The 16,125-nt window shown below is 35.9% G+C and overlaps 1 protein-coding gene across 10 annotated transcripts in view; it reads right to left on the reverse strand.

Moving 5' to 3' along the window:
- The window catches only part of CDC27 (cell division cycle 27), a 57,666-nt gene that overhangs the window by 16,797 nt on the left and 24,744 nt on the right, over positions 1 to 16,125 (reverse strand). For 4 of the 10 annotated variants that reach the window (XM_037069779.1, XM_037069774.1, XM_037069784.1 and 1 more), the window contains 9 exons: positions 15,559 to 15,713; positions 15,242 to 15,453; positions 14,182 to 14,296; positions 11,363 to 11,496; positions 6,843 to 6,942; positions 5,676 to 5,883; positions 5,301 to 5,473; positions 2,403 to 2,555; positions 873 to 1,081 (listed from right to left, as the gene is read on the reverse strand). In XM_037069779.1, the coding sequence (XP_036925674.1) occupies positions 873 to 1,081; positions 2,403 to 2,555; positions 5,301 to 5,473; positions 5,676 to 5,883; positions 6,843 to 6,942; positions 11,363 to 11,496; positions 14,182 to 14,296; positions 15,242 to 15,453; positions 15,559 to 15,713 (1,459 nt within the window). The remainder of the gene's footprint in view (positions 1 to 872; positions 1,082 to 2,402; positions 2,556 to 5,300; positions 5,474 to 5,675; positions 5,884 to 6,842; positions 6,943 to 11,362; positions 11,497 to 14,181; positions 14,297 to 15,241; positions 15,454 to 15,558; positions 15,714 to 16,125) is intronic. The other 6 variants (XM_037069781.1, XM_037069776.1, XM_037069783.1 and 3 more) reach the window with 3 other exon arrangements.

Below are 16,125 nucleotides of genomic sequence, written 5' to 3' on the forward strand. Positions count from 1 at the left end.
TGTTTCTCTCCCCCTCTTTCTCCCTCCCTTCAACTTTCTTTAAAATGAAATAAAATAAAAAACACATACATAAATCAAAAACTATATTTTAGGTATCTAATGCCTCAGATTTAGAGAGAAAATAGAATAAAATTCAACTGCTATAATGATTAACCCAAAAGATTAAAAAAAAAAAACCACCAAAAACCTGTGTCTGACATAAAAAAATCTACCAGAGTTACAATACCAAAATAAGACTTTTTGATATCTTAACTATTAAGTCAGTTAAGAAAAATACAACAAACATCAGCAGTATACATAGTGTTGAGGCAGAAATAAGAACAAACTTTCCCATGTCTTCTTCGTTCAATAAAAATATGAGCCAGATAGAAACTTCCTATTTGTCTACTTGTGTTCAAGTATAAAAAGGTGAAATAGAGACATTACTTAATAAACTAGAATGCCTGAGTTCATAAAATTTAATTAACTAGAATCAGTACTTAAAACACTGTCAAAGAGCAACAACTAGTGGATAGTTTTCAATGTTAATTTTCTATTATACAACAGGTGAATTAAACTATTTCTTTCCACTTTCCATCCTAATCATCAATTTAGTGTTCTATGAAAAAATAGCAAATCAAAGTAAAAAGACACAATTATTTGCAAAAGTCTGGTAGGAAAAAAGGTTGAAACTGTTGAGTATAAGGATCTGGTATTCTATATTATCATTAGCTAATTTAAGAGCTTGTTAAAGGTATAAACATCACATAAAAAACACTTTGGTTAGACATTATCAACCAGTTATCAAATTCACAACAAGAGATCTAACAAGAAAAATTACTACATATCAGCCCAACAATAAGACATTGCCTTTGCACTTCATTAGCACTTACCATGCATTATAATGTCTAGGATTGACTCTAATAGCATTTCGAAAACAAGCTAATGCTTTGTCTAATTCTTCAGTTAAGACAAACTCATGCCCTAATAGAGTATAGGCATAAGCATAATTTGGATCAACCTGGATAGCTCTCTGGAAGAATTTAATTGCAATATCATGTTCCCGTTGCAAACTGAAACAGTTCCCTGCAGCACACCAGGCCTTTAAAATATAAAAAAACAAAAAAACAAAAATGCACAATTAAATTTTTGTTTTCTTTTTTCCCTAACGAAACCAACTCTATGGCTAAAATTAGACAAAAAGACAAAAACTAAAGAGTTTTAGTAGATACAGTCAATCCTTATTATTCACGAATTCCATATTCACAAAATTGACTACTTGCTAACATTTATTTTAAAACCCAAGTCAATACTTGCAGTGCTTTAGTGGACCCAAAATACACGTTGCCTAACAGGTACATTCTCAGTGGAGGTAAAAAACAGGCAACTCTCTGCCGTCTTGTTTTTGAAGGTCAGTGATCAGAAGGCAGACTGCAAGGGGGACAGTGCATGGAGTGCGAGCGAGGAGCCCGGGTTCTGGGGCTGGATGGACAGTCTGAGTCCCAGCTCTGGTACTACTTGTATGGTGGCCTCAGGTAAGTAACCCTAACACTTTTGCACCTCATTTTCTCTTCTGTATAATAAATAGAATGTACCAGGCTGAGTTGTTTTTAGGATTTAAGATTATAATTTATAATCGTGTGTGTGTGTGTGTGTGTGTATTTCCCTAAGGAGCAGTGGTGCAGTATTTGCTAACTCACTGTTCATGGAGACTAGAACATAACTGCCAATAATAATAAGAATTGACCTTTAAATTCTAAGCTTAAACATGCTATAAAAGTACTAAATATTCTTGAGATGCACTGAAATACAATTCTTATAGGACTGCAGCATCTAAATAGTGTCTATGTCTTAAAATGACAATTAAAGCCATGACTAATGTGGCTCAATTGGGTGGGTGTTGTCTCACAAAGGGTAAAGGTCACCAGTTCCATTCCTGGTCAGGGCACAATCCTAGGTTGTAGGTGCAGTCCCCGGTTAGGGCAGGTCACGAGAGGCAACCTACAGATGTTTCTCTCTCACATTGATGTTTCTCTTCCTCTCTCTTCCCCTCCCTTCCCGTCTCCAAATAAATAAATAAATAAATAAATAAATAAATAAATATAATGACAAAATTATGATTTTATTTCAATTTAAAATGAGCAATTTTCATTCTACATAATTTCTGGTTAATGAACCCTAATCTTGGTGATAACAGCAGTTTTAACACAGCCAAATCTTGATTAATACTGAGTAAAATATCTGCTTTGTGATTTTTCTATTTGGGAATCTACACCATCTATTTTAGGACTCTTCTTCTCTGAGTCCTGCTTATAGAGAAGGGTATGGGTTATATTAAATGCCATTTGAATTATTTGGTTCATCTCAACTTGGTAAGGGTGATCAAAAAATAGCTACAGAAGCCAGCATTTCAGTTAACACACCTCCGGTGAGTTTTTATCCATGTCTGTTAAGTCCTTTGAAAGAACTGAAAGAGCAACATCCTTTTGAAGATGCCAAAGTGTTGTAGAGTATATCTCCATGCCTTCAACTCTGTAATTCTCAATTCTTCTAACCTCTGAGAATATTCTTTCAGCCTGAAATACAAAAACTAGTAAGGGAAAAACAAGTTGACACAATTTACATACATGTAGGGAGAGCACCAGGCACTCTTCCTGTAGGACCTAAATGCTTTCTTGTTTTACAATGTTTATGTGACTTAGTAATAACGCAAGGCCAAATTGAGCAACCTAGCATGGCAGGTCAAATGTTAATCACATCCACACTTAACTTAGTTTCTGTACATAAGTCATAGTAGAAATATGAATTAAGTCATAGTAGAAATATGAATGTTGAAAAGAAAATTTAAGTTTACAGACACAAGAAGGAGAGAGCTATTTAAAGTTGCAATTTAAAAAGGACAAGTCAATTATTTTATTCTCAAAAAACACATTTTAAAGTTTTAATGATAGCTTTATAGGATAACTCCCTTAGGAAAGGTGAGAGAAGAATGACTCCTGTAACACAAAACTTATTCTTGCACTGACTTTTATGAAGAGGTTGAGTTGAAAACTTCAGAGGAAATACAGGTTCGGGCATGTTGAGCACTGAATACACCCACCAATGCCGAACCCGTCGGGAACCGTCCCTGCCTCGCGGCCCTGTTCCCTCCGCAGCACTGACTGACCCAGGGTCTCCTCTCACCATCCTCACAGCTCTCGGACCTACACTTCTCTCTCCCTGAAGCTGGAGCCTTTAGTTATATAAAACCAATTAGTTTCCTCATTTACCAGTTCAGTAAGTTCAAAATTCTGAAAGTTAAGTTTAATTTAGAACTAAGGAATATCTGGTTCTTAATGAAATGAAGATGACAGAAAATTAGAAAATAATAGTTATAAAACCAGAAACTTAATTCTAAGAAATGGTTATATACTATTTAAGATAGCTTGATAACTTGTAACTTCCCTGAAATCCCTTAAAAGTAATGTAAGTTTTTCAAATAGGCATTTTTTTCAAATACACATTGGTTACAACAAAACAGACCTAGTCACCAGTCAAATACTAATTTTGAATATGCTTGTTTTTAAATTTTTCAGAATCTATTGCTTCTTATGAAAAGTGATTGTGGCATGGACAAGGGAAAAAAACAAAATTAAGTTGAAACAAAGGCTTTCTTCAGTTAAATATCTCGGTCTACATCTGCTCTATAATTAGGGGAAGCAACAAAATTCGTGTATTTTAAAGTACCTATGAAACAATATATTAGAAATTATTTTGAAAAGGGCTTGCAAAGCAGTCTTTGCCTGTGTACCAGGAAAGGACCGTAATCTAACATGGGTCTTCTCATGTTGAATAAGGCTGCTTACAACTCTTTTTCCTTTACTTCACCAAACTGCACAAACAAGAACCTTCTGCATTCACTCTCTATCTGAAAGAACACTCCATCCCTAGATCTTTACATGACTGATAAACAGAGGAGTAACCTTCTTTCTCCAAGTACCCTTTTAAAAAAATAGCATCACACTTCACTGTCCCCCTTATCATGCTTAATTTTTTTTAAGATTTTACTTATTTATCTTTAGAGAGGAGGGAAGGAGAGAAGTATCAATGTATGGTTGCCTCTCGTGAGTCCCCTGCTGGGAACTGGCCTGCAACCCAGGCATGAGCCCTGACTGGGAATCGAACTGCAATCATGTGGTTCGAAGGCCCGCACTCAATCCATTGAGCTACGCCAGCCAGGGCTTAATTTTTTCTACATACAACTTACTGCTGTCTTTTCACATTTATTGGCTCACAATCTGTCTCCTTTATTGGAATAAGAATGTAAACTCTACGGAGGCAAACAATTAATCTGTCTAGTTGTATATTACAGAGTCTAGAAGAGATATAGGACATAACATGCACTCAAATATATTCTGAATAAAGGAAGAAAGCAAATAAGGCAGGAAAGTAACATTATTAATCTTAAGTAATTTATATTAGAGAAATCGTATGAATACATGAGTTTCTAAAGTTTATTTTTAATTTAGAGGGGGCAAAGGGAAAAACTGCTTTAGAAAAAGTAGGAAGAATATCTAAATTGAAAATTAGAGTTTTCTGCCATGGCTGGCGTGGCTCAGTGGATTGAGCACCAGATGCAAAGTGAAGAGTCGCCAGTTCAATTCCCAGTCAGGGCACACGCCTGGGTTGCAGGCCACGTCCCCTGTAGGGGGTATGCGAGAGGCAACCACATATTGATGTTTCTCTTCCTCTCTTTCACCCTCTATTCCCCTCTCTCTAAAAATAAATAAGTAAAGTCTTTAAAAAAAGAAATTAGAATTTTCTTTGGCTTTAGGTTAATCATCCTTTCCTTATAAATAAGTAACTTAAACAATGAATGCAGTAAAGTTAAAAGGACAAAAGCCTTCTGAAAAGAAACTCCGTCCTTGATTACATGCAGTTTTCTTCATAGCATCCCTCAAGTTTATAAAATGTATTAAATGTCGAATATTCATCCCAGTAAGAACTCTAAATATAGTAGAAAGAATTTTGACTAGAAATATCTATTTAATGGTAAATACATATTTTCAGATCCAACTGAGTGCAAGTGTTCCACATAACAATGTATGGATGACTTACTTGGGTTCTCTACAAATCTATCTCAAGTAACCCTGAAGAATTTAAATCACTCACTCCCTAACACAAGAAAAAACAGTATTTATAAATTATAATACCAAGAAAGTAAATATAAAGACATGACATAATAAATATTGACCTTTTTGATCTAGCCTTGTCAAGCATAGGCATTTTAATTAAATTTCAATTATGTGTAAAAGGCATACATCACTGTTTTTTATACTTACTTGCATGTACTCTGAAAGTTCAAAGTAGGCCCTTCCGATTTGGCACAGCACCCAACCGGTGTTGTAGTGGTGAGAGGGGAGGTGGCTCAAGATACTTATAGCTTCTCTGCAGTTGTACGAACACAAAGCTAGATAACCTTTCCCCATCTCACGAAGAAGGCTCATCAAACCTTCTAGGAGAAAACAATGTAGTAAACAGAGGGGAAAAGATAATAAAACAGTTTGGTTTTCTAGAAAGGCTAATTACAAAATAATTCCTCAAAAATTCCAACATCTATCTAAAAAAAAATGAGACACTTGAAAAGAATACACAAAAAACTTACTAAAGAAAACTGAAAAAAAATACAAAGAAAACACTTAGCAATTAAAACAGACCTGCTGCTGCTTTCTGCAGATTAAATGCCTGGATCTGAGGTGTGATTGTGGAGATTTTCCCCTCGGAAATGATGGAAGAGTCCAATTTTGTAATTTCCAGGCTATCATTTATGTTAGGTTGAGATATTCCTCCTTTATTAGTTTTACTTTTTGTTTTTCTGTTTGGGATTTTAGGTGGAAACTTCATTTTTAATTTTTTACTGTTCTCCTGTAAAAAGGAGAAAAGCCCCACACTTATTACAATCTTGTACTTTAGACATTCCCCAGCTCTTTCTCAAATATTAGATAGAAATAAATGTATAATCTTGATTGATGTATATTTTTCTCAGAAAAAATTTATAAAGACAAAAGTCTTTAAAGTCATTTAATTTTAAATAATTCTGAACATAATCTGTATAAACCAGTGTTTGAGGTAAATTACCATTAAATATTGTTCTTTTCTGAAAGTATATCACTTTCATTTTTTATTTAAAAATAAGAAAATAAGTAGATGCAATACTACTTAATTGTATCAGAGCACCACAGAACAGTTTATCTGTATATAGTCTAAGTTAAAAATTGCTCATATTTGTCAACAGACCAGGAAAATTTATCAGACATAATGAGACCCTCCAGTTGTGCAAAGCAATGTGCAGAGAAAACAGAAAATTTCCATTTACACTCCCCCAGTTTTCACTGATGCTAACACCTGATAGCCATAGTGTCCCACCAGGAAACTAGATGCAGGAAACTAGAGTTGGTGTAACATCTCAACTAAACTATAGATCTTACTAAGATTTCATCAGTTTTTTATATGCATCTATTTTTTTCGGAGGTGTGCATAGTTCTATGAATTTTTTCAATGTTTGGATTTGTGTAACCAACTGCCACAGTAAACAGAACTATTGTACTAGAGCACAAAGAAATCCCCTTGAGCTCTGCTTTAATAGCTACCACCCCTGCTACCCACCCCAGTCCTAACTCCTAACAACCACTGATCTGTTCTCCGCCACAATCTTTTCATCTCAACAATGTTATAAAATATTTACTAAAGGACCAAGATGATTTACAAATGTTACAGATGGCCCCCCGAATTTAAAAAAAATACTAAAATATTTTAAAAATTGCCACCTTATTTATCTATCAGAGATTGAATCAGATGAACGGGCATTTTAGGGGAAGCATTACCTTAGTAGTAGAGCTGTCACTAGTGAAGAGGCGTGAACTTCTCCGGGGCAGTGCATTGGAGGGGGACGTGATGGTGGAGCTCAGGACCTGAGGTGTTGTACTACAAAGATTATAGAAGTAGGTATTTTTTAAAAACTCAATTTATGACCACAATTATTGCTTCAATTCAAGTATATTTTTAAAAAAATTTTAAAGGCCCTGGCTGGGTAGCTCAGTTAGTTAGAGAATTGTCCCAATACTTCAAGGTTGTGGGTTTGATCCCTAGTCAAGGCACATACAAGAAGCAACCAATGAATACATCAATAAGTGGAACAACAAATCGATGCCTCTCTCTCTCAAATCAATAAAAGTAAAAATAAATAAATAAATAAATAAATACAAAAAAGTATCCAACATGTTTGTACTCTAAAGCTGATGTTTGTACTCATGTTTGTACTCAGTCTAAAGGACTGAGTTTAGTCAGTCCTTTTCTCATACCTCTATGAAAACTCGGACTTAAATACTATTTGTGTTATCATAAATTAATGATTGTATCACAGAACTTCACTCTAACTAAAATTACTTATTGTTGAATTTAACTCATAAAAATTCTGGGTTAATAAATGGTAAACACATCTATAAACCAATTATCTCTAGCTCTCATTTGCAACTACATCAAATTAGAGAAAAAGGAAAAGATAGTTGGACATGGATAGTAGGGATATTTGCCAACAAATACTACCAGAAAAACTGATATTTGAGAAGTTATTTCCCTGTAAATTCAAACACCACATCAAGGTTTACACAGCAAAAGAAATCTAATAATTATGTGGATACATTTTTTACTTTATTTATTTTTTAAATTGGCAAATTTTTACGTAAGCCTCTGGAAACCTTTCTCTTTTTTTTCATTCTTTTTTTAAATTTTATTTATTTATTTTTAGAGGAGAAGGGAAGGAGAGAGGGAGAGAAATATCAGTGTATGGTTGCCTCTGCCAGAAACACACAATGTACCGTGTGTCCCCTGCCAGGAACTGGCCTGCAACCCAGGCCTGTGCCATGACTGGGAATAGAACTGCGATCCTCGGTTCACAGGCCTGCGCTCAATCCACTGAGCTACACCAGCCAGGGCTGTTTTTTAATTCTTTTTTAAAAGGTTTTATTTATTTATCTTTAGAGGGGAAGGGAAGGAGAGGGAGAGAAATATCAATGTATGGTTGCCTCTCGTGAGTCCCCCGCTGGGAACTGGCCTGCAACCCAGGCATGTGCCCTGACTGAGAGTCAAACCTTGATCGTGTGGTTCACAAGCCCACACTCAATCCACTGAGCTACACCAGCCAGGGCCATTTTTTACTTTAAAGGCAAACTCTACATGATAAGAGTTTCATTCTTAGAAAGCAAGCAAACTTAAAACCTAAAATTATCGGAGAGTAGATAAATCTATAGAGTAAACTGTTTACAATGTATATAGTTTACAGGAAATCCTACTAATTACCTGAGTTTGGGTAAAAGAAGCTTTTGAAAAGAGATGTTTGACCAGTGAATAAAGAATACCCTGGCTGTCCTTAATCCTTTCAAAAGATATAATCTCAGTGTAAGGATTTCAGCAAGTGAGGTCATTTGGGTTGACCAATTATTTTTTTAAATAAACTTAAAATTTTTTTTAGCGTGAGGGTAAGGGAGAGAGAAAGGGAGAGAAACATTAATGTATGGTTGCCTCTTTTGCACCCCCTACCAGAGACCAGGCCCTCAATCCAGGCATGGCCCTGACTGGGAATTGAACCAGAGACCTTTTGCTTCACAGTCCAGTGCTCAATCCACTGAGCCACACCAGCCAGGGCTAACTAAACTTTTTAATTATTGTATTTTGCCATGTATAATATGAACCCAAGTTTTTGGCCCAAAATTTCAGGAAAAAAGTTTCATTTTAATTCAATTATTTAAAAACAAAACCAATTATCATATTCCAGGGTATTATTTTGCATATAGATATAGTTATTGCTTTTTAGAGTTACAGGTTTAGTGCATAAGCATAAATAAAAGAATTAAAAATATTTCTATAGATACAGAATTAGTACCACCCATGTATAATGTGCATTTTTATTTTTCCCTCAAAAATTTGGGCAAAAAAGTGTACATTATACACAGCGAAATATGGTCATTTATTTTGAAGAGATGTTTAAGGTTCACAGCAATACTGGGGGGAAGCACACAATGTTTTTCAGACATTGGACAGCGGGCAGCACATGCCTGAGGAGAGTTCTGAGGATGCAGTGCAGGGAAGGGAAGCACAAATAGAACTCGGGTCTGAAAATGTTGAGAATTCAGGGAAGCCAAGGCAGCTAGAATCTGCAGGTCAGAGTACTGGAAAGGAAACAGCTACAAAGAGGGGAAGAGTTCCAAAAACCTGCAGAAGGGTTCCCTAGAGTCTTTGGTGAAATAGACCAGTGCAGGTGTTTGAGTGTTGTATCATAAAGACTTTGGTCTTTGTCTTGAGTTCTTGGGAGGAAGCTTCTAAACCCTCAGAATTTTCCAAGTGATAGGAATGTCTTTATTATTCATGGTGGGCCCCTGGGACCACACCTGAGTTCATGACTTCCAGATAGTTTCAGGATGAGGGGCTAGCCATACTGGCAAGATCAACCAAGTGATTAGAGAGGGTTGAGGCTCTAGGCTTGGTGATATCAGCCTGACCTCCTTCTGAAGGGCAAGGTCAGAAGATTGAGTTCAATCACATAGCCAATGATGCATCATCATGCCTACACAATAAAACCCTGGTAAAAACTCTCAACACTGAAGCCTCATTGAGCTTCCTGGCTGGTAAACAAATTGATGTACCTAAAGGGTGACATGTCTTGATTCCATAGGGAGCGAACAAAGAAATTCTGGGTTTGGGAGCCTTCCAGACCATGTCCTGTGGGCCTTATTTGTCTGATTGTGCTTTGTATCCTTCATAATAAAACTTTAAGTAGAACACTTTCCTAGATTCTGTGAGTTCTTCACCAAATCTAAACTTAAGGGGGCAGCAGGAACCCTCTCAGATCCAAGAAGTTCAATGAATCCGAAGGCCAAGAAAGAAAAAAACTACATTGGAGCACATCATAATCAAATGGCTTAAAATCAGTGATAAAGAGGAAATCTTTTGACAGTCAGAGAAAAAAGACACATCACATATAGAGAAACAGAAATGAGAATGACAGCAGACTTCCTGTCAGAAACAATGCAAGCCAAAAGATGGTCCAGCAATGTCTTTAAATAGATAAAATTTACTAGAATTCTATATCTAGTGAACATTTCTTTCAAACACAAAAACAATGGTGAAATCAAAATTCTCTTCTGACATACAACAGCTGAAAAATATTAATGATCTGCAGACATGAACCACAAGAAATGTTAAAAGAATTCCTTCAGGATGAAGGAAAAGGATACCAAACTGAAATTTAGATCTACAGAAAGAAATAAAGAGCACCAGCCCTGACTGGTGTGGCTCAGTGGACTGAGTGCCGGCCTAAGAACCATAGGGTCACTGGTTCAATTCCCAGTCTAGGGCACATGCCTGGGTTGTGGGGCCAGGTCCCTAGTGGGGAGCTGTGCTAGAAGAAAATCCACAGTGATGTTTCTCTCTCTCTTCCTCCCTCCCTTCATCTCTGTGAAATATATAAATAAAATCTAAAAAAGAAAAGAAATAAAGCAGACCAGAAATTGTAAATATGTGAGTAAATATAAAATAAGACTTCTTTGTATTACTTTACAAAATTTCCATAGAACTAAGGCAGAAACTATAACGATGCACTACGGGGTTGGTAATATATGAAAACACTAGCATAAAGACTAGGAGAGGAGCATGAAAATATACTGTAATAAGGTTTTATTATATGTGGCATGATATATATTATTACTTAAAAGTAGACTTTTATAAGTTAAAATGTACACTATAAAATCCAAACCACCTCTTAAAACACAACATAGAGTAACTGTTGATAAAGCAATGCTATAGGTTGAATTGTAGCTCCTAAAAAGATATGTTGAACCTCTAACCCCTGGTACCTTGAATGTGACTTTATTTAAAAACAGGGCATTTGTAGTTATAGTCATGTTATGATGAGGCCATTAGGTCCCATATCACTGATTTCCTTTACATGAAAAGGGAAATTTGGATAAGGAGACATACAGGGAAGATGGCCTTGTGGAGCCCAGTGGAGGTGGATACTGAGACAGGCCAGCACAAACTGAGGAATGCCTGGGGCTGCAGGAAACTGCGAGACTCAAGGAAGAATTCTCCTCTAGATGCTTCAGGCAGAGGGTGTTATGGTCCTGTCAACACTTTAATTTTAGCTTATAGCTAATTCTTTACTTGTATTATAATACTCAACTAAAAATTATACTAGTCTTTTCGGTAAGTTAGAAATGTGATATATTCAAATGCGATATATTCAAAATTTATAGTAGTCATTGTAGAATTCTTGGGAGAGTCAAAACCTGCCTATATTGAAGCACAGCAAGAAGAGCTGAACAATATCACATGACACCATAATAAATACCTTGTTTGTGGGCCAGAACTTTGTGTTTGCGCAACAAGAACTGGAGTTACCTCTCGACTATTTCCACTCTGGGAGAAGACAGACTTTGTTCCAGTTTGGCCGATTCTGGCGACAGACTGTAAAACACAAAAAGTCTAAGGTTTGTGAATTATCAATTGCATTATAAATAATAAAAGACACACGATGCTCCCATTTCCATTTTCCCAATGCAAGATTTCATAATATATTACTGTCATCTGAAAACACAAACTATTAATGTCATTATTTGTCATTACTAATGTCCTATTACAACAAACATCAGGCTATCGCCACTTTTTAACCCCAGTATTTTTTTATACTGTCTTGTCATCTTTCACTTTAGTTTCCAAGAGCAGGTTCAAAAATCCTGGAGGCCATTTATCACACACCTTTTCCAGTTGGGGCTAAGTGCTGAAGAATTTTAAGACTACTATTCTCAAGATTTATGATCTGAGTTAGTACACATAAAAAAGAATATAGCCCTGGCTGGTGTGGCTCAGTGGACTGAACACTGGCCTCTGAACCAAACGGTCTCTGGTTCAAATGCCAGTCAGGGCACATGCTTGGGTTGTAGGCCAGGTCCCCAGTAGGGGGCACATGAGGCAACCACACACTGATGTTTCTCTCTTTCTCTTTCTCCCTCCTTTCCCCTCTCTCTAAAAATAAATAAATAAAATCTTAAACAACAACAAAAAAGAATATAGAATAAGATTCTATATCCCTTCTTTGGCATTTATTAAAAACAAGGATACAGGTATCCCTTGTTTTTTGGAAGTTGGTGATTTTTGCTTTTATGAAATGAGGTGAAAAGCAAAAATATTGTCCAGCACTGGCTTTGCAGTGAGCTGTCAGAGGCTTCACGAGCCCCTGGCAGTGAAAGGGGCACCACTCAGCTCCTCCCCTGAGAACTGCACTCAGCATCTCAGCATCAAGCACCAGAGCATGGAACTGTGTCTGTGAGCATTTCTGTTTTATTTTGACTTATTTTTTGCACTCCTTAACAAGATATGTCCTAAAGTATCAGAAGAGCTTAAGAGAACTTGTAAGGATGTTACACTTATCAAAAAACTAGAAGTAATGAAGCATTTCATGTGGATGAATGAAATAAAGACATATCTGCGTGCTGAATTTTGGGAATGCTCAAAATTTTTCCATATAAATTAATGGTAATTACTTCTTTGCCTTAAACCAGTTTAGATTCACAAAAGGTTTCATGAATATTCTAGTGTTAGATAGTGGGGAAAACCTTCAGTAGTTATAGGAATAGATTTTAAAAAATTATCCAATTATTTTCCAAATTTTAAGGATACTGCTCTTAGAAGTAGTATTTCTTTCTAGTGTACTCAATCTGTGGTCCTCAGCTACTCTCTCTTTCTGTAGAAAAGCCTGGCCATTTTAACAGCTTTAATTGCTATTTCTATCACCAGTCCATATTCTTTCCTCTATGACTAACTAACCACCAAATATTTTCACCTAATCCACCACCACCTCAAAACAAAACTTTCTCCTTCCTCCTCTTCCTTCTACATTCACCCAAGGGATAAAACTTAAGTCAATTTTGGCCCTTTCTTATTTAACAAAGAACTACGTACAGTACTCAGAAGTCAGTTTGATATTTTTAATCGATAGTGTATGCAGGCCTAATGTCTCGGAATAGGGTAAGAAGAGAACACATGCAGAAGAGGATGAGACAGTGAGTGGCTTTCATTATTTGGGCACTGAAATCACATATCTCTCACGGCTAAACCTGTCCTGATTGCAATGGCTTGCCTGGCTTTGGCCTACTTCACCTGGTATGCTAACTACCATGCTAGTATGCCTTCACATAACTGTAATAAACTAATTCCCACAATTATATTTCACTCTCATAATAATACAATACCAGGTAGTTGCCAAATTTCAGAAATCACATTTAAAATAATCCACACTTTTAACTACTTTGCTGTCTCCTTTCACCACTCTTGGAGCTAAAGTAGAAAAAAATTCTTTAGACTCTAAGTTCAGGAGTACCAAAGCAAAAACAAGAAGAAACATGTCTCTAAAAGGGTAAAGGGGCTAGCCATGCTGGTCATGCATGTACTAGTATTACTCATTTAGCTTCCATTCCTTAAACATCCCCTAAGCATGGCAATAGGCATTTTACATATACAACCTAATTTAATTCTCATAAAAGATACCCCACACCACAGACACCTTTTAAACAAATGGCACTTTGGCCTCTATTGCCAACAGACCTTTATAAAAGAATATTACAAAGAGAGTCTCAAAATGTGTTCCAGTATTTACAAAAAAATGCTGTCAAATATTTTTCATTTTATCACACATTTACTACACATCTATGAGAATCCACTGTAACAATTTTATTATCAGAAACAGCTGGCTTTATGTAAGTCAGTCTGTTTTTCATTTTAATATTAGTATAATTAAAAAATAAACACAGTGGCAGGGACAAGTAAAACCTACAGCAGATAAAAGTTATTATTTATATTAGAAGTGACAGAACCATCTTAATTTCATTAAAAATTGAATGCAAAAATTGGAATGTGTTTATTTAGCTCTATGCTGAAATATACTATACTTGCAACTTATAATCTAATGTGGCAAAAGGGCACCCAACTTTGAGTCTCCGATACCACTAGGAGGCTGGGATAGCAATGACCTTTTTTTACACTTACATCGACAACTCAAAGGCAACAGCAATTATATGAAGTTAGAGTCTCTTTGAAACTGCTTTTAACAGATTGGAATTCTAAATGGATTTCTCTCATCAGTACCAAAAGTATATTTTACATGTAAAATACCTTTTTTGAAGGGGCTCCAGTGGGTGGCACGTCAATTACAGAAGATGTATTAGTGTAGTTTTGTAAATAGGATCCATCTCCAGGACTTGGGGTTTCTAATGGCAAAATCCCAAAACTGAGAAGAGGTTGAAATCAAGGTGTCAAAAAGTCATCAAGGCATATACAAAGCAGCAGTATACTTAAATTAGAAGGTCTAAAAGGAAGAGAATGGCAAATCAGTCTGGGGGCAGCGAGGATCTAGGGGCAGATTAAAAGAAGCTATGAAGGTAGACTAGCCCACCCACCCTGACTACAATTTAAAAAGCAATCAGACAAGACTCAGTTGAGCAGCAACTACTGAACTCAAGAGATTTGTATAAAACAGTAAAAGCTAAGTTCCAAATGATCAAATTGCTTCAAGTTATTGGAATTTATGGGATTTAGACACTATTATGGAGCAAAGGCCTCTAGAGGCCACTGAGTCCATTCATGAATCACTTATGGACTCAGGGAGTTGCTGCCATCTCATGGCAATGCTGTTTTAGTAGCTCCCTGGCCCTGGGACCCAATTCATAGTCTGTCCTATCATACAATCTTTTATTTTGATACTTTTAGATATGTATCCTCTGGGCTGAGTTCCTGTATTTATACATACATGTACTTCTAATAATTTTGACAAAATATTTCTATTAACAGGTATCATTCCTTCCTCCGTGTTTTGGAAAACAGCACTTGAACAATAACCACTGTCTGATTATATCACAAACATTCCAATATTTCAAAAGGCTCATTACTATTCACTGACACACAGCTATAAAGACAGCATCTTTTAATGAATATGCGATAAGGCATATTTAAGAGTTTTAAATTTTCTCAAATATTTTAATATCAAATGTTTATTATAGTTATTTTTTGCTGCATTTTCTGAAAACAGAATAGATTCATTGTTGACTTATTAAATACCTCTATTTCCATAATGATTTAGAAGTTGTTGTTCATATGAATTGATATTACTAATATTAGAAATTACTAAAATATCCTTTATTATAGCACATTTTGAACCATCTTTTGTTTGTCTTACCTGGGGGTTAATGGACTAAGAGCAGCTGGTCCTCCTAGTAAGCTTCGACCAGTTTTTGGTTTATTCTGAACCTGTTTAGATAATATGGAAGTTCCTGTTCCAAGAGGGACAGTATCTGGTGAAATTACAGCTGAATCAATATAAGACACTGAGGAATCTGTATTCAAGGAATACTTTGAATTGGATGATTCTAAATTCAGCCTGTTTAATTCCTGAAACAGAAAATTTCTACCATGTCATTTACAATATATCATTTAGTTCAGACCATTACTTTTTACTTTCATCGTATTTTGAACGCTAGATTATGATACACTTACAATTGTGTCCTGGGGTGTTTCCGTAAGAACCGTCTCAGGCTGTCTGTGAGATAAATTATGATTCGATACTACTGTTGTGCACGAGTTGGGCAGACAGCTGCTAAAGTTCTGTAAAGAGGTTAATTTAAATGTTTGGTCAGGATCTGGCTTTTCACCTGTGAAGGGGAAAAAAAAAAGGTTTGCCTCTGAAGAAATGAGGGTTAATTTTTTTTCAGGTATGCACAAGTCACTGAGAATAGCCCTTTCCCAGAGTTTTAAAGTTCTCCTGTCTGTTTCAGCTAATCAAATTTACCTCCCAAAAGCCCATCCATCAATTTATTACAAAAGTTCGTCCCTAACATAAAGCTGTAAATTTAGGAAAAAAACTCAACAGCAATGACATTGATTTTAAATAAATCACAGGAGAATGCCAATTCCTGCGGTTGTTTTAAAGCAAAAAGCAAAAATCTAGATCTCACTTTGCTCAAGGTACGAATTGAGGTGGGTAGAGAGTTAAAACCCAGTAGATATCACAATAAAGTTTAAAGCACTTCCATGTATACAATTTTGATTCTTTATGCACCCTAG

Source organism: Sturnira hondurensis, unplaced genomic scaffold (assembly GCF_014824575.4).
Source record: "Sturnira hondurensis isolate 20B ecotype Veracruz unplaced genomic scaffold, ASM1482457v3 Scaffold0018728, whole genome shotgun sequence".
In the NCBI taxonomy this organism is placed as follows: domain Eukaryota; kingdom Metazoa; phylum Chordata; class Mammalia; order Chiroptera; family Phyllostomidae; genus Sturnira; species Sturnira hondurensis.